Source organism: Pristiophorus japonicus, chromosome 3, assembly GCF_044704955.1.
Source record: "Pristiophorus japonicus isolate sPriJap1 chromosome 3, sPriJap1.hap1, whole genome shotgun sequence".
Classification (NCBI taxonomy): Eukaryota; Metazoa; Chordata; class Chondrichthyes; family Pristiophoridae; genus Pristiophorus; species Pristiophorus japonicus.
In genome coordinates this window covers 183,003,992-183,025,541 of record NC_091979.1, presented here as the reverse complement: position 1 = coordinate 183,025,541, position 21,550 = coordinate 183,003,992, and the positions used below count along the sequence as shown (strand labels likewise).

At 41.2% G+C, this 21,550-nt stretch overlaps 2 protein-coding genes across 3 annotated transcripts in view; one reads left to right on the top strand and one right to left on the bottom strand.

Moving 5' to 3' along the window:
• The window catches only part of LOC139260018 (eIF5-mimic protein 2), a 37,115-nt gene extending 34,908 nt beyond the window's left edge, over positions 1 to 2,207 (top strand). For both annotated transcript variants that reach the window (XM_070876067.1, XM_070876066.1), the window contains one exon: positions 1,025 to 2,207. In XM_070876067.1, coding sequence (XP_070732168.1) covers positions 1,025 to 1,053 — 29 coding nt within the window. In that variant the 3' untranslated portion in view covers positions 1,054 to 2,207. The remainder of the gene's footprint in view (positions 1 to 1,024) is intronic.
• A 1,223-nt stretch (positions 2,208 to 3,430) lies between these two features.
• The window catches only part of LOC139260017 (uncharacterized), a 33,017-nt gene continuing 14,897 nt past the window's right edge, over positions 3,431 to 21,550 (bottom strand). Inside the window, exons 2-5 of the mRNA XM_070876065.1 lie at positions 16,292 to 16,866; positions 11,226 to 11,304; positions 6,319 to 6,432; positions 3,431 to 4,276 (exon numbers count right to left, since the gene is read on the bottom strand). Coding sequence (XP_070732166.1) covers positions 3,703 to 4,276; positions 6,319 to 6,432; positions 11,226 to 11,304; positions 16,292 to 16,866 — 1,342 coding nt within the window. The 3' untranslated portion in view covers positions 3,431 to 3,702. The remainder of the gene's footprint in view (positions 4,277 to 6,318; positions 6,433 to 11,225; positions 11,305 to 16,291; positions 16,867 to 21,550) is intronic.

Genomic DNA, 21,550 nt, shown 5'->3' with positions numbered 1-21,550 from the left:
GATTCTAATTGATTAAAACGTTAGAAGTGGGATGGAGGAATGCATGTGAATTAAGTCATCATTGAAACGAGCCTTTTGGCATAGAGTACAACTGTTCAGGCCTTCTGCAACTTAATTGCCTGCTGGTGGTGTAAATAATGCAATATTGGTTTGGAACTGAAGACCCTTTATAAATTTTAAAACTTGGATCTACTATAGCATCCCTTATACTGATTTTTCTGCAGTGCAACTAAGGTTATATTGTGGAAAAATTGCTTAACTACAAAATGATCTATGGTGCAGTATTTTGTGCAATCTTGAGTTGTAAGCTGTCTGACTTGTGCTTTAAATGGATGCAGGACAGTTTCAGTCTGGTAAATCCAACTGATGAGCCAATGTCAATGACAGAACAGACTCGAGGGCTGAATGGTCTACTGTTTCCTACCTATAGTATATATTGCAAATGACTTTTATTAGTGTTGGCCATGTACATAAAAGGCTTGATCGAAACTGAAGCAGAAATGACCATTTTGTTTTTGTACAGTGGTGTGAATGGATGTTGGAGAGGGGGTGATTAGATCCTTTGGTAGTTATCCTCGTGATAAGATTTCCTGCTTTGCTCAGTGGTGGCACTCTGGTCTCCAAGCAACAAGGTTGTGTTTAAGATCCACTTCAGGACTTGGCATAATCTAGGCTGAGACTTTGGCAGAGTGCTGTATTTCGAATGAGATAAATTGAGGGTCCCATCCACCTGCTGAGGTGAATATACAAGATCCTGTGACCCTATTCCAAGATGATCAGCAAATTATCCTGATCTATAACCCTCCTTCAACCAACACAGCCTAAACTAACTGGTCATTTATATCCTGCTGTTGTGGGATCTGGTTCTGATTACACTTAAATGTAGTTCACTGGTTGTGAAGATGTAATGAACAAATATGTTCAGCTTTTGTCTCTGGCTATATATTGTATTGATGCATTGCTTTTACTGTGTTTTAAAAATTAAATGCTGTCCTACTTAGTAACTTTATTATTCTCTCTACAGAATCCGAGTCTGAAAGTGAAGAGGACTGAAATTGGAAGACTGTCAATTAAAATCATGTTCTGTATTTTTAATAAACCACAGGGGTTGTAGAATTGAATTTCAGAGTTCAGAAATTGTCTTGATTTGGCATTCTACCTCCTGTATTTTCTACTGTAATATCTAGATGTAAATTAAGGGCTTTACAGTGACCACACTGGTATGTTTTAATTCAGTTTTCTATATAATGTTATTCGAGTCATCTTCTGACTTCAAATTATCAGCTATGAAAGTCAGTTGCAGTTACTTTTTGAGGGTTTTTTGTTTATATTTATGAAGCTTTATATTTTTCCAGGGAAGTACTCTCTTTCAGAGTAATGGTGAAGCAATGCTTTCTTGATCAGTCTTGGGGTTGTATCAGAGGGCGCAAGTTGTACTGTAACTTTCGAGGACTCGACACTTAGCAGAGCCAAGTGGCAGCATCTTGTGGTTGAGATTTGAATTGTTATGGAAGTGTGTTATGCCACTTACTGGGTTTTTAAGTACAACTTGTTGTGTCTGTATGAAAGTTACCAAGAATTTACAGGAGGATGAAGTCCAGAAAATAAGACCATTTTATTACAATCTGCCTTTCTTTGGCTACACAGTTGTATTCTGTCCAAATCAAAATTGAGTGCTTGTTCAGTCCCAACTAAGCAGTAGTGTTGTGACTTAATGGTTTCTTGCTTTGTGATTGGAGAATTTCAAGTGCATCTTATTTTGTGTAGTCCTACAATCTGGTTACCAATATATTGAGTGGTTTAGATCAAGTTGGTTCATTTGTTGTTCAGTGTACTTTACAAATCTGTTAATCTAAGAAGCAGTTGTAGATCTACAAATGTGCACACTGACTGCAGGTTACTAGATAAATGGTTTGAATTTTTGCTTTCATGAGGTACTCATGTGAATACTTAGTTTTTAAACCATTTTTGTAATGCACGATAGCAGAGGGATGGTTCTGAACAACTACCACCTTAAGTGCATTTTATTTGGTGGTATTACACAAGTTAAACAAAGTGAGTAGGAGGATACATGTTTTCTAGGATCATGGTTAGAAAACACCTCCACTGGGTTAATAGAAGTGTTAATGATGGTAAATCCTTCCCATACAAAATTGTTAACTTTGGTTATATATGTACCAAAAATTAAACTACTTTTTATCAACCAATCTGCCTAGAAAACTGGCTTTTTTCAGTTTGTACATGGGGTATATAGAAGGTTTCTGGGGTTTTCTTCATGGAAAATAACAACTGTTTTTGTTATTTGAAGCAACCTTGCTGTTGGCTTGCTATGCAAGAATATTTTGGTAAAACTGATTGGCAGCTGCTTGTGCCTGACAAGTTCACATTTGTACAAAGTGATGCAACCTAATTTGAAAGATGGCTTCAATGTGAAATGTTAGAAAAGCAAAATTCTGTAGGTAATGCTGTACCTACTACCTTTTCCTCAGCCTGGTGTCTTTATATATCAATCCCCATGTTTGTGTAAATGAAGTACTGAGAAAGCAACATGTAGAATTTGTTTGGTGTGGAGTTCACACTTGCCCTTTATCAAAGAATTGGTTTAGCCTGTCCTTTTAGGGCCTTGATTAATTTGAAGAAAGCTTTTGCCAGAGGGCACTTATTCACCAAACCTCAATGCAGGAACAGTTTGAATTTATACCCTCCTTATCCTCAGGCTTTTATTACCTTTTGGGCTGACCTAATATTGGTGCATTTCTTGTAGATTACTCCATTGTTCAGGTAAACTAAGGTGGCTGCAGAAAAGGAGTGGTTCACACTGCAGTTTATCTTTAAAGAGACATAAGATTTTAAAAAGCTCTAATCCCAGATTTTGCTGCATACCGTATACCTGGGCAGGTGGCTTAAAACACCACACTTGAGTATTTTTCTTAAATGTAACTCTGCCACCTCTTGGCCATTGTTACTTCAGCTCTCCTGCTAAAGTCCTTATCCTACAGTTTTTGAACTGCCACATTTGCCCTTTTTTGGTAGTCTTTGCCACCCCTACTGGCAACTATGCCATCTTCTTCTGTTCCTAGTAACCATCCTCCTCAGATCTTTGGTCTCTGCTACCATACAGTGGATCATTAACTTGACAACTGCTCAAATACCTTTCTAAAATGTTGGTGGGGAGGAGAAGTTTTTTTAAATGGCAAGAGCCCAACTCTTAATTTCACAACTGCATGCAAAATGTTTAGGACAGCTAGTAATACTACATTGGCAAAAATTTCAGATTTACAGAATTGCCCCCTTAAAATCAGTATCTACAAGACAACTAGAAAAAGCAAATGTGATTTTTGCATACTTTAGATCAAAATGTAGAAATTGTTTTCAAACTTCCAGGTATATTCACATCATACTGAAGGTCTAACTCTTGATAGTGGGCTGCATTTGACTTGAATTTGTTAGAATGTCAAACCTTTATTGAAACATGGCTGCACAATAGATTTTAAATTAAACTTAACTACAATGGTCACCATAAATTCTAAAGTGTAGTTAATGGGAGAGAGCAACTTTATCACTGCTGTTTGTTTTATAAACATTAACTGAATTGTGCCAAGTTAATTGATTTGACAATGCTACATAAACTAAATTGGTTATTGATACATATGTGGATAGAGTTTTGTAGTCAATCCTTAAGGCAAGTTCAAAAGGAGAAAGTCAGGTCTCTTTAACAACACTGCCTGATGAGGGCTGAGGTCTCACCTTTATCTTATCAATCATAGATGTGAAACCACTAGGTTTTAACCAACCAAAAGAACTGGAAGGAATTATCCTAGAATTTATTTTGCCCTGTGTGTGTCTCCATTTTTTTGCATTTTCATATTGTGAATACAATTGGCTTTCAGGACATAAAGCAGACATTGAAATGGCAGATAATTTTTCTGGTTTGAAATCAAATACAGGCTTCTCCAGGTTGGTACATATGCTTCTCTCGCCAAACATCAATTTACTGTCCGAGCTGTAGACCCCACTATCATAGGTATTGGAATCATCCGAAAGAGCACAGCTGCTTTTTTGGGGCCTGACCTTTCTGCTCAAGACAACTGAAGTTAGTTTCCTTTTAACAGTGTTGATCTCTATTTCAGACTCAGAATCATCATTCCCTGAAAGTGAAGATGGAGGAGTTTCATGAAGCTTGAAAACAAAGAGCTCTTTCTTCCTTGGTCTTTTTGTCGGTTTTTTTGTATGCTCAAGAAATTCATCGACTTTTCTCTTACAAGATCGTAGATTCCTGCAGTTAAAATAGTGCAGTTTAATTTACACTTGTCCAAAATAAAAAGGTCTATACAATAGACAAACAACCTGGAACACAGGTTACCAGATGTCAGATGTTTTGAAAAGCTGCATTAAATGGACATGTTTTTTGGTTACTAGAATTATGAAAACATCTATGCACCAGGGAGCAATTTGGTCATTAAGTGGGTTGAATAGATTTTACAGTTGAGGAATGATTTAAGTGACATAGCCAAATTTTATTTTCTAAATCAGCTCTGCATTTAGGGTTAGGCACTATAAGACTGCTTTACAAAAAAAAATTCAGGACATTTGTTCTATTTGAAAGAAATTCAGTAAATGAAATAGTATTTAGCAATTGATTGTGCTCATGTCAAGCAGCAAAGGCTCAATTTTCCTGAAAAGGTTTATGCTGTATTCAAGGTGAAGTGCTTTTAGAACAAATAGCTTCCACTTTTTCAAATATAACTAGCATCAAACATCTTCAGAGCTGAAGTCTCATAGGTAAAGTTGTGACCTCACATCAACATATTACAAAATTAGATAACAAAAGGGAGTGGTAATGGGACTCAGGCAACTGTGCTACCCACTGAGCCATAACTGCATTGCTGTTTCACTGGGAAGAGAGGTAGAAAAAGGGCAGGTGTTTCATCATCTGCTGTTGGATGGGAAGGGGAGCAGGTGGCAGAAGAACAGAACTGTTGAAATACTAAAAGGGAAGGGGAGAATATGTTTGGTGGTGGAAAATGATCCGGAAGGCTGGTGGGGTGGAAGGTGAAGACAAGGGGCACCCTGCTGTTCTGAGGGGAAGAGGTAATGCAAGCATGGTAAAGGTATGGTTAAGGGCCCCATCAACCACAGTGGCAGGGAATCCTCAGCTAAGGAAACGGACATTTCAAAAACAATGGTATGGAGGGAGGCATTTTCAGAACAGTAGCGACGGGAGAATTTACATCTTGTTTCACAGGAAAAGGAAGCTTTACTGTAAAAGAAACAGGGGTAGAAATGAACCTCAATGGTGCGTGCGTAAATTTACATCAATGATTTACATTCAGAATCTCAGGACGAACAGAACAAATTTCCACATACCGCCAAATTGGAAGGTATAATACAATCAAGAAGCAACTCATTATAGAGTAAGTTGGACTAAATATGTAAGTGAGTAGAACAATGATGGATAAACATTTTAGGTGCAAGACAGTGCAAATAAGGAAAGAAAAATAAGCAAAACTCATTCCCCCAGTATTAAAATAGTTAAGGATGAAGCTGATTGAGACCTAGGGTCTTAATAGACTTGACACTCAACATTTCTATCCAGCAGAGCAACAAAGGGAATATAATAGAATACCAGTTATCAACTGAATACATGTCAGGAAGTCATCAGCCTGTATGGTGCACCTTAAACACTGAAGCATAAGAGTCACAAGGCTAATCACTGGCACGAGGAAAGACTGGAAAAACTTGCACTTTCCATCCTGGAAAGGAAATGTCAATGATCTCATCAAGGTATACAAGGTCGTTCTGATATATCTGGATTATTACTTTAAGTTGCAAGAGCAGGACACAGATCAAAACCAGTGAAAGGTAAATTTAAAACAGATGGTCTTCACACAATGGTCAACATATGGAATAGACCTTAAGAGTAGGGGAGGAAAAAAACTCAAAGCACATAATACTTGGATACTGCAATGGGGCAACTAGTATTTTGCTGGATATATTAAATTATGGGCTGAATGGTCCATCTCATCTATAACTACCAAGTGATTTATATTCATGTGGCACTAGGTGGTGAAAAATATGGTTTGATCCAGAGTCCAAGACTTTAATGGGTCATGTGTACCTTTCAGGTCAGATTAAAATCTATTAAACTGGTGGATTAATTGAAATATAGACTACAGTCTGGTTCTGCATGATGAGTGAGTCGTAAACATTATTGGGGTAGGGAGAGACAGGGAAGAGAAGAATCTGACTAAGTTTGCTAGTGAAAATTACTTTTACACAGAAAAAGAGAACTCTTGGAGAGGAACACACAATTTTTACCTGTACAAAAACACATGAGGCCAGGAACATTGTGGAATCCATTTCATAGTAACTTTACTCTGCACAGATGCTCCCACAGATTTCCTCAGGTACCTGACTGGTGACTGAATCCCTCTGCAATTAGAACCATAAGAGTCATGAGAAGATTTACCATACACACCAAACTTGAATTGAATAAAGCCAACTCCACCACAAATGTGGAAACAATATTGAAAAACACACCGATACAAAGTGCAAATATAATGCTGATTTTTGGTACGGTTCTAAGAGAATCTATAATTGATGGATTGGAAAAGTTTGAATTTCAAAGAAAGGGCTCCAAAAAATGAATTTCAGTGGCAAAGTTAGATGTTTCCCCTTATAAAATTCATAGGGAGAATATAAAAGAAAAACACAAAACACAAGATTATGAAACTCCAAATATATTCATTTTTGAAATTAGGTTGAGTTGGTTCGCTGCATGGTGGAAAGTAGCACTAATATTTGTCTTTCTATAACGATCATGTTTGTAAGGTTGTCAGGACAATGCAATGGAAGATTGTTCATGCAGTTGTGGGGGGAAAAGAGTAAAAACAAGTCGGGTCAAGTGCTTTTTCCATCTATAATGGGGTACTAACCAGAAATAGTAAACACCTTAATTAATTTACACATAGAAACATAGAAAATAGGTACAGGAGTAGGCCCTTCGAGCCTGCACTGCCTTTCAATGAGTTCATGGCTGAACATGCAACTTCAGTACCCCATTCCTGCTTTCTCACCATACCCCTTGATCCCCCTAATAGTAAGGACTTCATTTAACTCCTTCTTGAATATATTTAGTGAATTGGCCTCAACAACTTTCTGTGGTAGAGAATTCCACAGGTTCACCACTCTCTGGGTGAAGAAGTTTCTTCTCATCTCGGTCCTAAATGGTTTACCCCTTATCCTTAGGCTGTGACCCCTGGTTCTGGACTTCCAACATTGGGAACATTCTTCCTGCATCTAACCTGTCTAAACCCATCAGAATTTTAAACATTTCGATGAGATCCCCTCTCATTCTTCTGAACTCCAGTGAATACAAGCTCAGTTGATCCAGTCTTTCTTGATATGTCAGTCCCGCCATCCCGGGAATCAGTCTGGTGAACCTTTGCTGCACTCCCTCAATAGCAAGAACGTCCTTCCTCAAGTTAGGAGACCAAAACTGTACACAATACTCCAGGTGTCGCCTCACCAAGGCCCTGTACAACTGTAGTAACACCTCCCTGTACTCAAATCCCCTCGCTATGAAGGCCAACATGCCATTTGCTTTCTTAACCACCTGCTGTACCTGCATGCCAACCTTCAGTGCGGTACCATGACACCCAGGTCTCGTTGCACCTCCCCTTTTCCTAATCTGTCACCATTCAGATAATAGTCTGTCTCTGTTTTTACCACCAAAGTGGATAACCTCACATTTATGCACATTATACTTCATCTGCCATGCATTTGTCCACTCACCTAACCAAGTCACCCTGCAGCCTCATAGCATCCTCCTCGCAGCTCACACTGCCACCCAACTTAGTGTCATCCGCAAATTTGGAGATACTACATTTAATCCCCTCGTCTAAATCATTAATGTACAATGTAAACAGCTGGGGCCCCAGCACAGAACCTTGCGGTACCCCACTCATCACTGCCTGCCATTCTGAAAAGTACCCATTTACTCCTACTCTTTGCTTCCTGTCTGACAACCAGTTCTCAATCCACGTCAGCACACTACCCCCAATCCCATGTGCTTTAACTTTGCACATTAACCTCTTGTGTGGGACCTTGTCGAAAGCCTTCTGAAAGTCAAAATACACCACCACATCAACTGGTTCTCCCTTGTCCACTCTACTGGAAACATCCTCAAAAAATTCCAGAAGATTTGTCAAGCATGATTTCCCTTTCACAAATCCATGCTGACTTGGACCTATCATGTCACCTCTTTCCAAATGCGCTGCAATGACATCCTTAATAATTGATTCCATCATTTTACCCACTACCGATGTCAGGCTGACCGGTCCATAATTCTGTGTTTTCTCTCTCCCTCCTTTTTTAAAAAAATGGGGTTACATTGGCTACCCTCCACTCCATGGGAACTGATCCAGAGTCTATGGAATGTTGGAAAATGACTGTCAATGCATCCGCTATTTCCAAGGCCACCTCCTTAAGTACTCCGGGATGCAGGCCCTGGGGATTTATCGGCCTTCAGTCCCATCAATTTTCCCAACACAATTTCCCGACTAATAAGGATTTCCCTCAGTTCCTCATTCTGACTGGACCCCCTGACCCCTTTTATATCCGGAAGGTGGTTTGTGTCCTCCTTAGTGAATACCGAACCAAAGTACTTGTTCAATTGGTCTGCCATTTCTTTGTTCCCAGTTATGACTTCCCCTGATTCTGACTGCAGGGGACCCAAGTTTGTCTTTACTAACCTTTTTCTCTTTACATATCTATAGAAGCTTTTGCATGCCATTTTAATGTTCCCTGCAAGCTTCTTCTCGTACTCTATTTTCCCTGCCCTAATCAAACTCTTCGTCCTCCTCTGCTGAGTTCTAAATTTCTCCCAGTCCCCGGGTTCGCTGCTATTTCTGGCCAATTTGTATGCCACTTCCTTGGCTTTAATACTATCCCTGATTTCCCTTGATAGCCACGGTTGAGCCACCTTCCCTTTTTTATTTTTACACCAGACAGGGATGTACAATTGTTGTAGTTCATCCATGCGGTCTCTAAATGTCTGCCATTGCCCATCCACGGTCAACCCCTTAAGCATCATTCGCCAATCTATCCTAGCCAATTCCTTCAAAGTTACCCTTAAGTTCTGGACCATAGTCTCTGAACTAACGTTTCATTCTCCATCCTAATGTAGAATTCCACCATATTATGGTCACTCTTTCCCCAAGGGGCCTCACACGACGAGATTGCTAATTATCCTCTCTCATTACACAACACCCAGTCTAAGATGGCCGCCCCCCTAGTTAGTTCCTCGACATATTTGTCTAAAAAACCATCCCTTATGCACTCCAGGAAATCCTCCTCCACCGTATTGTTTCCGGTTTGGTTAGCCCAATCTATATGCATATTAAAGTCACCCATGATAACTGCTGCACCTTTATTGCATGCTCCCCTAATTTCCTGTTTGATGCCTTCCCCAACATCACTACTACTGTTTGGAGGTCTGTACACAACTCCCACTGGCGTTTTCTGCCTCTTGGTATTCCGTAGCTCCACCCATCATCCAAGCTAATGTCTTTCCTTATAATTGCCTTAATTTCCTCTTTAACCAGCAACGCCACCCCGCCTCCTTTTCCTTTCTGTCTATCCTTCCTAAATGTTGAGTACCCTTGGATGTTGTGTTCCCAGCCTTGGTCACCCTGGAGCCATGTCTCAGTGATGCCAACCACATCGTATCCGTTAACTGCTACCTGCACAATTAATTCGTCCACCTTATTCCTAATACTCCTCGCATTGAGGCAGAGAGCCTTCAGGCTTGCCTTTTTAACACCCTTTTAGAATTTTGCTGCAAAGTGGCCCTTTTTGTTTTTTGCCTTGGGTTTCTTTGCCCTCTACTTTTACTCATCTCCTTTCTGTCTTTTGCCTCTGTCTCCAATTTGTTTCCCTCGGTCTCCCTGCATTGGTTCCCATCCCCCTGCTGTATAAGTTTAACTCCTCCCCAACAGCACGAGCAAACACTCCTCCTCGGACATTGGTTCTGGTCCTGCCTAGGTGCAGACCGTCCGGTTTGTACTGGTCCCACCTCCCCCCAGAACTGGTTGCAATGCCCCAGGAATTTGAATCCCTCCCTGCTGTACCACTGCTCAAGCCACGTATTCATCTGAGCTATCCTGTGATTCCCACTCTGACTAGCACGTGGCACTGGTAGCAATCCCGAGATTACTACTTTTGAGGTCCTACTTTTTAAATTTAGCTCCTAGCTCCTTAAATTCGTCTTGTAGGACCTCATCCTTACCTATATCGTTGGTACCAATGTGCACCACGACAACTGGCTGTTCACCCTCCCTTTTCAGAATGTCCTGCACCCGCTCCAAGACATCCTTGACCCTTGCACCAGGGAGGCAACATACCATCCTGGAGTCTCGGTTGCGGCCGCAGAAACACCTATCTATTCCCCTTACAATTGAATCTCCTATCGCTATCGCTCTCCCACTCTTTTTCCTGCCCTCCTGTGCAGCAGAGCCAGCCACGGTGCCATGAACTTGGCTGCTGCTGCTCTCCCCTAATAAGTCATCCCCCTCAACAGTACTCAAAGCGGTGTATCTGTTTTGCAGGGGGATGACCGCAGGGGATCCCTGCACTACCTTCCTTGCACTGCTCTTCCTGTTGGTCTTCCATTCCCTCTCTGGCTGTGGACCCTTTACCTGCGGTAAGACCAATTCACTAAACGTGCTATTCACGTCATTCTCAGCATAGTGGATGCTCCAGAGTGAATCCACCTTCAGCTCCAATTCCGCAACGCGGTCAGTCAGGAGCTGGAGGCGGATACACTTCCCGCACACGTAATCCTCAGGGACACTGGAGGCGTCCCCAATTTCCCACGTAGTACAGGAGGAGCATAACACATTGTAACTAAACACAGCATTTTTACCCCACATATCTGACTTGGTATGATATTTCAAATATCCCAGAGTAACTCAATTCATACCATTTATACTGGATCTGTTAGAAACATTTTCAAATTTAAATAACGTGTATGCATACCACTCCAGAATGCAATGCTTTAATTCAGTGCTACTTTTCTAGACAATATAGATAGCAGACCTTTTGACTCCACGAAGGAACCCAATGCACATTGTTTATGATGCAAGATATGTTTCAAACCCAATTTAAAAAAAGGACAGTCGACTAACATTTCCAATAATTCAAAAACTGCCTTGAAGAATACTTGCCTTCTACATTTCTGTAGATCACTTCTAGGCAACAAAGGCTTTTGCAAGACCCATTCGTCACAGGATAAAGAGGTAGGATCTGAAAGAGAAACCTATATAAAAATGGAGTTTATAGCAGTTTTATTCTCAACTAAATTTAAATGCAACAAACTTGTTAGCCAACAGCGCTTGGAGCTTCCCTTAGGAATGTTTTTTGAATTACCAGCAAGTTGAAAAACTAAATGTCAATATCCATTGATGGTACTAAGCACATACACCACCACTAAGGGCTGGATGTGTCATTAGCAGTGACCCCTTATAGCCTTGAATGATAACTAATGTACATTTAATTGGTTTAGACCCCTTCAGAACAAGTTTTTAAATACCTGGCATAATTTTACAGGATTACAACTACAGACCTGTCTGCATAGTACTTGGTTATCCACATGCTTACTAGTACAAGTTTCTTGGCCAACCTGCCCAATTACAGTACACAGGTATTTTAACATTTGAAATATAATTCTTCACTTTAGATATCGATTGTAAAAGTCAACATTTTTAGCTGATTTTAATCCCAAAAATCAACTTGTAAAATCAAGTCCAATTTTTAAGGACAACCAAGTATGGACTCCTGGCATACTCAACTCGCATATTGATTACTTAAATGGGTTTCTGCATGGAGCAATTTGATAAAGAACAATGACTACTATGCCTTAGGCATGGCCAGATTCTTCATTTTAGAAGTATCATTAAACTATCAATCTTGCAAATCCCCCTCTCCCTCCATGTGGGTGAATTTTAGGCTCTTAATTCAGCACAAACTCATGCTACAGCCACTATTTGCAGTAGCAGAGGGAGGAAGGAGAAGGGGAGAAAACCATATTGCAGCAGCACAGTGGAACACCAACACATTGATCTATCACTTCTGAACATTTTAAAGCATTTTACTTCTACTCTCAGGCCCCGATAGAACCACTAACAACTTGCATTTAAATAGTACCTTTAACACAGCAAAATGTTCCATGGTGCTTAACAAAATTTGACACCGAACCACATAAAAAGAGACATTAGGACAGGTAGGTTATAAGGAGCACCTTAAAAGGAGAGGAGATGGGGGGGTTCAGGGAAGGAATGCCAGAGCTTAGGATCCAAGCAGCTGAAAGCACGCCGCCAATGGTGGAGCAGTGAAAATCGGGGATGCGCAAGAGGCCAGAGTTAAGAGGAGCACAGAAGGAATCGAGTGTAATATCTTCAAGTTTGCAGATGACCTGAAACTGGGTGGCGATGAGAGCTGTGATGAGGACGCTAAAAGGCTGCAGGGTGACTTCGACAGGTTAGGCGAGTAGGCAAATGCATGGCAGATACAGTATAATGTGGATAAATATGAGGTTATCCACTTTGGGGGCAAAAACACAAAGATTATCATCTGAATGGCAGCAGATTAGGAAAGGGGGAGATGCAACGAGACCTGGGTGTCATGGTTCATCAGGCATTGAAAGTTGGCATGCAGGTACAGCAGGCGGTGAAAAAGGCAAATGGTATGTTGGTCTTCATAGCTAGAGGATTTGAGTAGGAGCAGGAAGGTCTTACTGCAGTTGTACAGGGCCTTGGTGAGGCCTCACCTGGAATAGTTTACACAGTTTTGGTCTCCTAATCTGAGGAAGGACATTCTTGCTATTGAGGGAGTGCAGCGAAGGTTCACCAGACTGATTGCCGGGATGGCGGGACTGACATATGAGGAGAGACTGGATCAACTGGGCCTTTATACACGAGTTTAGAAGGACAAGAGGGGATTTCATAGAAACATATAAGATTCTGACAGGACTGGACAGGTTAGATGAGGGAAGAATGTTCCCGATGATGGGGAAGTCCAGAACCAGGGGACAGAGTCTTAGGATAAGGGGTAGGCCATTTAGGACTGAAATGAGGAGAAACTTCTTCACTCAGAGTTGTTAACCTGTGGAATTCCCTGCTGCAGAGAGTTGTTGATGCCAGTTCATTGGATATATTCAAGAGGGAGTTAGATATGGCCCTTATGGCTAAAGTGATCAAGGTATATGGAGAGAAAGCAGGAAAGGGGTACTGAGGGAATGATCAGCCATGATCTTATTGAATGGTGGTGCAGGCTCGAAGGGCTGAATGGCCTACTCCAGCACCTCTTTTCTATGTTTCTATGATACTGCAATTATATAGGGCCCTGGTGAGACCACACCTGGAGTACCATTGAGGGAGTGCAATGAAGGTTCACCAGACTGATTCCTGGGATTGGGGGAGAGGGAGAAATTGTCCTATATGGAGAAATTGAGTATACTACACCTTTATTCTCTAGAGTTTAGACGAATGAGAGGTGATTTCATTGAAACATACAAACATTCTTACAGGGATGACGGGGTAGATGCAGGGAGGAGGTTTCCTCTGGCTGAGGAGTCAAGAACCAGGGGTCACAGTCTCAGAATAAGGGTTCGGCCATTTCGAACTGAGATGAGGAGAAACTTCTTCACTCAGAGGGTGGTGAATTTCTGGAATTCTCTACCCCAGAGGGCTGTGGAGGCTCGATCTTTGATTGTATTCAAGACAGAGATCAATAGATTTTTGGATATTTAGGGAATCAAGGGATATGGGGATAGAGCAGTAAAGTGGAGTTGAGGTAGAAGATCAGCCATGATCTCACTGAATAGCAGAGCAGGCTCGAGGGGCCGAATGGCCTACTCCTGCTCCTAATTCTTATGTTCGTATCACCGTCAATTTATGAGGTGATCTGCCACCACTTTAAACAAAGACCCATAAGAGGTCAGTTCATGAAGATTAAATCCATTTCACACCCATTGTAAGGTTAATAATCTTCAGAAAAACACAGTAGACCATAAATTAAAAATTTAGAATTGAATACAAGCTTTTGGAATTAAGCTGGACAATTAAGGACATTCTGTGGTTCGGAACTAAAACCGACCTCATGCATAACAACAATGGAGTTGTTACTTGAGGCCTTGAACTTGATTGACCAGGGTGAGGAAAAAGCGCCCACTGGAGACACCAAGTCTGCAAAAAGACCGGACAACAAAGGACCCTACGAAATGCAAATTTTTGGATAACAGAGCATTCAGCATAAGGAAATATCTTTTGCATCGTCGACTCAGTGTGCAAATTAGTAGCCAAACTCATCACCACAGCCAGTTAAACAAATCACCACATCGATAATCGGATCTTGGCCCAACAGAAAACTTATTTAAAACCTGGATATAAATATGTGAGCTAAAAGCAGCTGAGCAGAAGGACAGGAAGACAGAAGAAGAGCAGGCAACAAAGGAAAGGAACAAAAGCTGCAGAGAACAGCCAGAAGACAAACCAACAGGTTACGGAATCAAGGACCACGAATCTCTGGTGATTGCAAGTCTAAAGTCAAATTTCTCTCAGCAATCTAATCCTGTAGTTTTAGTCGGGTTTTGTTGTGTAATAAAACGGACACTGGGTTAAGCCTAAACTTTGTGCCACGTGTTGTCCTTTCCCACTATAAGTTCTGAGGTCAAAGAATCAGTAGAGTGAAAAACAAATGCCCTACACCATATGCAGTGCGTTGATTTCATAATGTTCGATGAACAATGATGCTTTATGGTGCTTCATTACATGCAACATGCAAATCTGCCACCAAGCTCATGGACGACAGGTCTGTGGAAGTACCCGCCTTCCTGTATGGCTCAGAGACGTTTACCAATACAGTAGACACCTCAAATCGCTGGAGAAATACCACCAACGATGTCGCCGCAAGATCCTACAAATCCCCTGGGAGGACAGACGCACCAACGTTAGCGTCCTCAATCAGGCCAACATCCCCAGCATCGAAGCACTGACCACACTCGACCAGCTCCGTTGGGCTGGTCACATTGGGAGTCTTGTGTCAGGCATGCGAACAAAGCAAGCGCTCTACTTGAACTCCTACCGGCAAGCGAGCCCCAGGTGGGCAGAGGAAACGTTTCAAGGATACCCTCAAAGCCTCCTTGATAAAATGCAACATTCCCACCAACACCTGGGAGTCCCTGGCCAAAGACTGCTCGAAGTGGAGGAAATGCATCCGGGAGGGTGCTCAGCACCTCGCCGAGAGCATGCAGAAAACAAGCGCAGGCAGCGGAAGGAGCGTGCGGCAAACCCGTCCCACCCACCTTATCCTTCAACGACTGTCTGTCCCACCTATGACAGAGACTATAATTCCCGTATTGGACTGTTCAGTCACCTAAGAACTCACTTTTAGAGTGGAAGTAAGTCTTCCTCGATTTCGAGGGACTGCCTATGATGATGACGATATGCAAGAAAAATATTCCCCCATTTAGAATGCACATCAATATGAACTCAAGTTGTTACAATAAATGCCACCAGTAAATCTAATCTTCAACTGAGTAATCCACTTATAATTGCATGTTTCAGAGATGCAATATTTAATTTGTGCCGAAAATTCTAAATTTTTCAAACACCAATGTAAATAATTTATAATACAAACTAAGATAGCACTGTAATTATTCTTTAATACACTCATGCAAATACGATGCCATTTTTCAAGGACAGCTAGTGCATATTATTTTGAAAGTGCATCAATGGCATCGTTCCAAACACATTAGTTATCTTAGTTTAACATGCTTGATCTGACATGGGTCATTTTTCTGATTAATTTAATGGCAAAATACCAGGCAATAATTAAACTCCAGGTATTTTCAATTACCTATTCAGAGTTGAAACTTTAAATATCTAATTGGATTACAGCTCGTGGGATGCAGGAAAATCTGGGTGTACAGCATCACTAGAACGCGAGAGGTCGCTCCCTTTATATTTGGGGGGTGGCGAGGAGATTGTCAGTGGCAGCAGTGGAAAAGTGCCTTAAGAAGAGACAATCCAGGAACACAGAATTGGAAAAAGTTTCAAACATTCAAACTGACAGCAGGCTCACACCACCATTAATGAAATGATGGATAAAATGAAAAATTATTCATCATCGATGAACTGCAATGGTACAAATGCTGCCTTACTGGCACATATGCATACACTGTATTACATAAAATCAGCATTTAAGGAAAGATTGCAAAAATGCATCATCCTACCATAAGGTTGTTTCTTGCCTAATGCACATCCCCTTTCCTTGGTTTCACTTTCATTTACTACTTTCCAAAACATCTCTGAGCAGGCCTCACAGGTAACCGTTTCTCTGTAATCCTCTCCAGAGTTAGTCGAGACAGCATCACCACAGGATAATTCAAAACTTTTTTCTTCATTCCCATCACTGTTCGTGGGGCTTGAGCCCACTATTTGGAGAATTGGTTGCCTTACAGTAGAGAAAGGCATCTCAGTGTTCGACTTCATGTTTTCTTTTGCTTTCCCCAGAAATGTGTTGCATTTCACATTGGGTCTTTTGGGCGGAAGTCTTGCAGTTTCAACTGGGCTGCTGCAGATTCTAGTGATGGCTGTGTCACTGTTGCTATCCCTCAGCATTACATGCTCCGATAGGATGGAGCACTCCATTTTAAGGATGTTTTCAGAGACACTTGTGTTATTTTGGGGGAAATTCTGCAATGCTAGGTGGTTGTATAAATCTTTATGTATAGTGGTGTGAGCACAATGGTTCTCCTTCGGTGCTATTTTTTCAACTTGTTCTTTGTTGCCAAGCAGAGAATTATACCTACAACAAGATGATAAATATAAAACAGAGTAAACAAGGCACAAATTTCTCATGACAGTAAAAAAAATGTTTTATATAATACTCAATTACTGCCCTGTTTCCATTTATAATTAAATCTTTCTTGCCAGCTTGAGTTCAAATTACTAACTGGTGCCATAAGATACTTAAAGCATGCTTAAATTTGAAGTGAAAGAGTGAAGCCCGTAATAAAGCTATGAATTCGACTGGATCTGCACAATACAGAAAACAGTGAGAGCAATACCAGTTATTGTAGTCGTGGAATACAGCCAGTCAAATTTGATTTGAAGAGAAATTTCTTCAAAAGCAAGTCTACATACATGTCATCATTATCTTGCCAAGTTTCCCAATCAGAATTATTTCCAGAATTGTACACAAGTACCCGAGATATGACTATAGCTGACATAAGGCAGTGATTGAATGAATAGATAATGAGCATCAGAACCCAAATATTTCTCTTGTGCTTAACAAGGACTACCCCCATAAGCAAGTCCTCTTTCCCTACAGGAGAAAATATGTATACATAACATTTAATAATGTAGCATTATCCAGAGATTGAACAGAACATGCTTATTGCTCTAATTTGCTCACTGGAATTGACATAAGCCTCCTTATGTCAAACTGCACAACTTCAAATAGTAAACTTCAAATAGCAGAAGAATAAACACTGACTTAGGCTATAAATTACTAACTGCGTTAAACCTAAAAAGATTAAACCGCAGGGGAAAATCAATACATAGAAACATAGAAAATAGGTGCAGGAGTAGGCCATTTCGCCCTTTGAGCCTGCACCCCCATTCAATATCATCATGGCTGATCATGCAACTTCAGTACCCCATTCCTGCTTTCTCTCCATACCCCTTGATCCCTTTAGCCTTAAGAGCCACATCCAACTCCCTTTTGAATAAATCAAACAAACTGGCCTCAACAACTTTGTGGTAGAGAATTCCACAGGTTCACAATTCTGAGTGAAGAAGTTTCTCCTCATTTCGGTTCTAAATGGCTTACCCCTTACCCTTAAGACTGTGACCCCTGGTTCTGGACTTCCCCAACATCGGGAACATTCTTCCTGCATCTAACCCGTCCAATCCCGTCAGAATTTTATTTGTTTTTATGAGATCCCCTCCCATTCTTCTAAATTTCAGTGAATATAAACCTAGTCGATCCAATCTTTCTTTATATGTCAGTCCTGCCATCCCAGGATTCAGTTTGGTGAACCTTCACTGCACTCCCTCAATAGCAAGAATGTCCTTCCTCAGATTAGGAGACCAAAACTGTACACAATATTCAAGGTGTGGCCTCACCAAGGCCCTGTACAACTGCAGTAAGACCGCCCTGTTCCTAGACTCAAACTCTCTCGCTATGAAGGCCAACATGCCATTTGCCTTCTTCATCGCCTGCTGTACCTGCATGCCAACTTTCAATGACTGATGCACCATGACACTCGGGTCTCGTTGCACCTCCCCTTTTCCTAATCTGTCATCATTCAGATAATATTCTGCCTTCCTGTTTTTGCCACCAAAAGTGGATAACCTCACATTTATCTACATTATACTGCATCGGCCATGCATTTTCCCACTCACCTAACTTGTCCAAGTCACCCAGTAGCTTCTTAGCATCCTCCTCACAGCTCACACTGCCACCCAGCTTAGTGTCATCTGCAAACTTGGAGATATTACATTTAATTCTTTCATCTAAATCATTAATGTATATTGTAAATAGCTGGTGTTCCAGCACTGAACCCCACTAGTCACTGCCTGCCATTCTGAAAAGGACCAGTTTATCCCGACTCTCTGCTTCCTGTCTGCCAACCAGTTCTCTATCCATGTCAGTACATTACCCCCAATACCATGTGCTTTAATTTTGCACACCAATCTCGTGTGGGACCTTGTCAAAAGCCTTTTGAAAGTCCAAATACACCACCATCCATGGTTCTCCCTTGTCCACTCTACTAGTTACATCCTCAAAAAATTCTAGAAGATTTGTCAAGCATGATTTCCCTTTCATAAATCCATGCTGACTTGGACTAATCCCATCTCTGCTTTCCAAATGTGCTGCTATTTCATCTTTAATAATTGATTCCAACATTTTCCCCACTACTGATGTCAGGCTAACCGGTCTATAATTTTGTGTTTGCTCTCTCCCTCCTTTTTTAAAAAGTGGGGTTACATTAGCTACCCTCTAATCCATAGGAACAGATCCAGAGTCTAAAGAATGTTGGAAAATGACCACCAATACATCCACTACTTCTAGGGTCTCTTCCTTAAATACTCTGGGATGCAGACTATCAGGCCCTGGGGATTTATCGACCTTCAATCCCATCAATTAGCCTAACCAATAATGATTTCCTTCAGTTCCTCCTTCTCGCTGGACCCTCGGTCCCCTAGTATTTCCGGAAGGTTATTTGTGTCTTCCTTCGTGAAGACAGAACCAAAGTATTTGTTCAATTGGCCTGCCATTTCTTTGTTCCCCATTATAAATTCACCTGAATCTGACTGCAAGGGACCTACATTTGTCTTCACTAATCTTTTTCTCTTCACACATCTATAGAAGCTTTTGCAGTCAGCTTTTATGTTCCCTGCAAGCTTCCTCTCATACTCTATTTCCCCCCTCCTAATTAAACCCTTTGTCCTCCTCTGCTGAATTCTAAATTTCTTCGAGTCCTCAGGTTTGCTGCTTTTTCTGGCCAATTTATATGCCTCTTCCTTGGATTTAACGCTATCCCTAATTTCCCTTGCTAGCCATGGTTGAGCCACCTTCCCCATTTTATTTTTACGCCAGACAGGGATGTACAATTATTGATCTTTAAAATGTCTGCAATTGCCTATCCACCGTCAACCCTTTAAGTATCACTCTCCAGTCTATCCTAGCCAATTCACGTCTCTTACCATCGAAGTTTCCTTTCTTTAAGTTCCTAGACTCTGAATTAACTGTGTCACTCTCCATCATAAATGAAGAATTCGACCATATTATGGTCACTCTTCCCCAAGGGGCCTCACACAACAAGATTGCTAATTAATCCTCTCTCATTACACGACACCCAGACTAGGATGACCAGCTTTCTAGTTGGTTCTTTGACGTTATTGGTCTAGAAAACATCCCTTATACACTCTAGCAAGTCCTCCTCCACCGTATTGCTACCGGTTTGCCCAATCTATATGCAGATTAAAGTCACCAATGATAACTGCTGTGCCTTTATTGCACGCATCCCTAATTTCTTGCCATCCCCAACCTCACTACTACTGTTTGGTCGTCTGTACACAACTCCCATTAGCGTTTTCTGGCCTTTGGTGTTCCGCAGCTCTACCCATACAGATTCCACATCATCCAAGCTAATGTTCTTCCTTACTATTGCGTTAATTTCTTCTTTAACCAGCAACGCTACTCCACCTTTTCCTTTGTCTATCCTTCCTGAATATTGAATACGCCTGGATGTTGAGTTCCCAGCCTTGGTCACCCTGGAGCCATGTCTCCATAATCCCAATTACATCATATCCATTAACAACTATTTGCGCAGTTAATTCATCCACCTTATTACGAATGCTCCTCGCATTGAGACACAGAGCCTTCAAGCTTGTTTTTTTTTAAAATAAAAACACTTCTTGCCCTTTTAGAATTATGTTGTAATGTGGTCCTTTTTGATTTTTGCCTTCGATTTCTCTGCCCTCCACTTTTCCTCATCTCCTTTCTACCTTTTGCTTCTGCCCCCATTTTACTTTCCTCTGTCTCCCTGTATAGATTCCCATCCCCCTGCCAGATTAGTTCAAAGCATCCCAATAGCACTAGAAAACATTCCCCCTAGGACATTGGTTCCAGTCCTGCCCAGGTGCAGATTATCCAGTTCACTTAGAGATTTTAAACTTGCTCTTCAGAAATGAAAATAAGATGCAACATTTTGCTAACTCTTCAAATATCAGCAAACCTGGACAAGTTCAACAGTCTCCATCTTCCCCAAATCATTCATGTCACATTAGATGATAAGAACTCACATTTATATAGCACCTTTAATAAGAACATAAGAAATAGGAGGAGTAGGCCATTTGGCCCCTTGAGCCTGCTCCGCCATTCGATTAGACCATGGCTGATCTGATCATGGACTCAACTCCATTCTCTGCCCACTCCGCATAACCTTCAACTCCCTTATCGTTCAGAAATTTGGCTACCTCCACCTTAAATAGATTCAATGACCCAACCTCCACAGCTCTCTGGGGGAAGAAAATTCCAAAGATTCATGACACTGAAGAAATTCCTCCTCATTTCTATTTTAAATGGGCGACCCCCTTATTCTGAAACTATGCCCTTTAGTTCTAGATTCCCTCACGAGGGGAAACATTCTCTCTGCATCTATCCTGTCAAGCCCCCTCAGAATCTTACACGTTTCAATAAGATTACCTCTCATTCTTCTGAACTCCAATGAGTGTATGCCCATCCTGCTCAACCTTTCTTCATAAGACAATCCCTTCATCTCAGAAATCAACCTAGTGAATCTTCTCTGAACTGGCTCCAACGCAAGTATATCCCTCGTTAAATAAGGCGTGTAATGAGACAGGAATAATAAAAGATCTCCTAGTAAAAGATCCTCTCGGAATGAGTGATCATAGTATGGTTGAATTTGTAATACAGATTGAGGGTGAGGAAGTTGTGTCTCAAACGAGTGTATTATGCT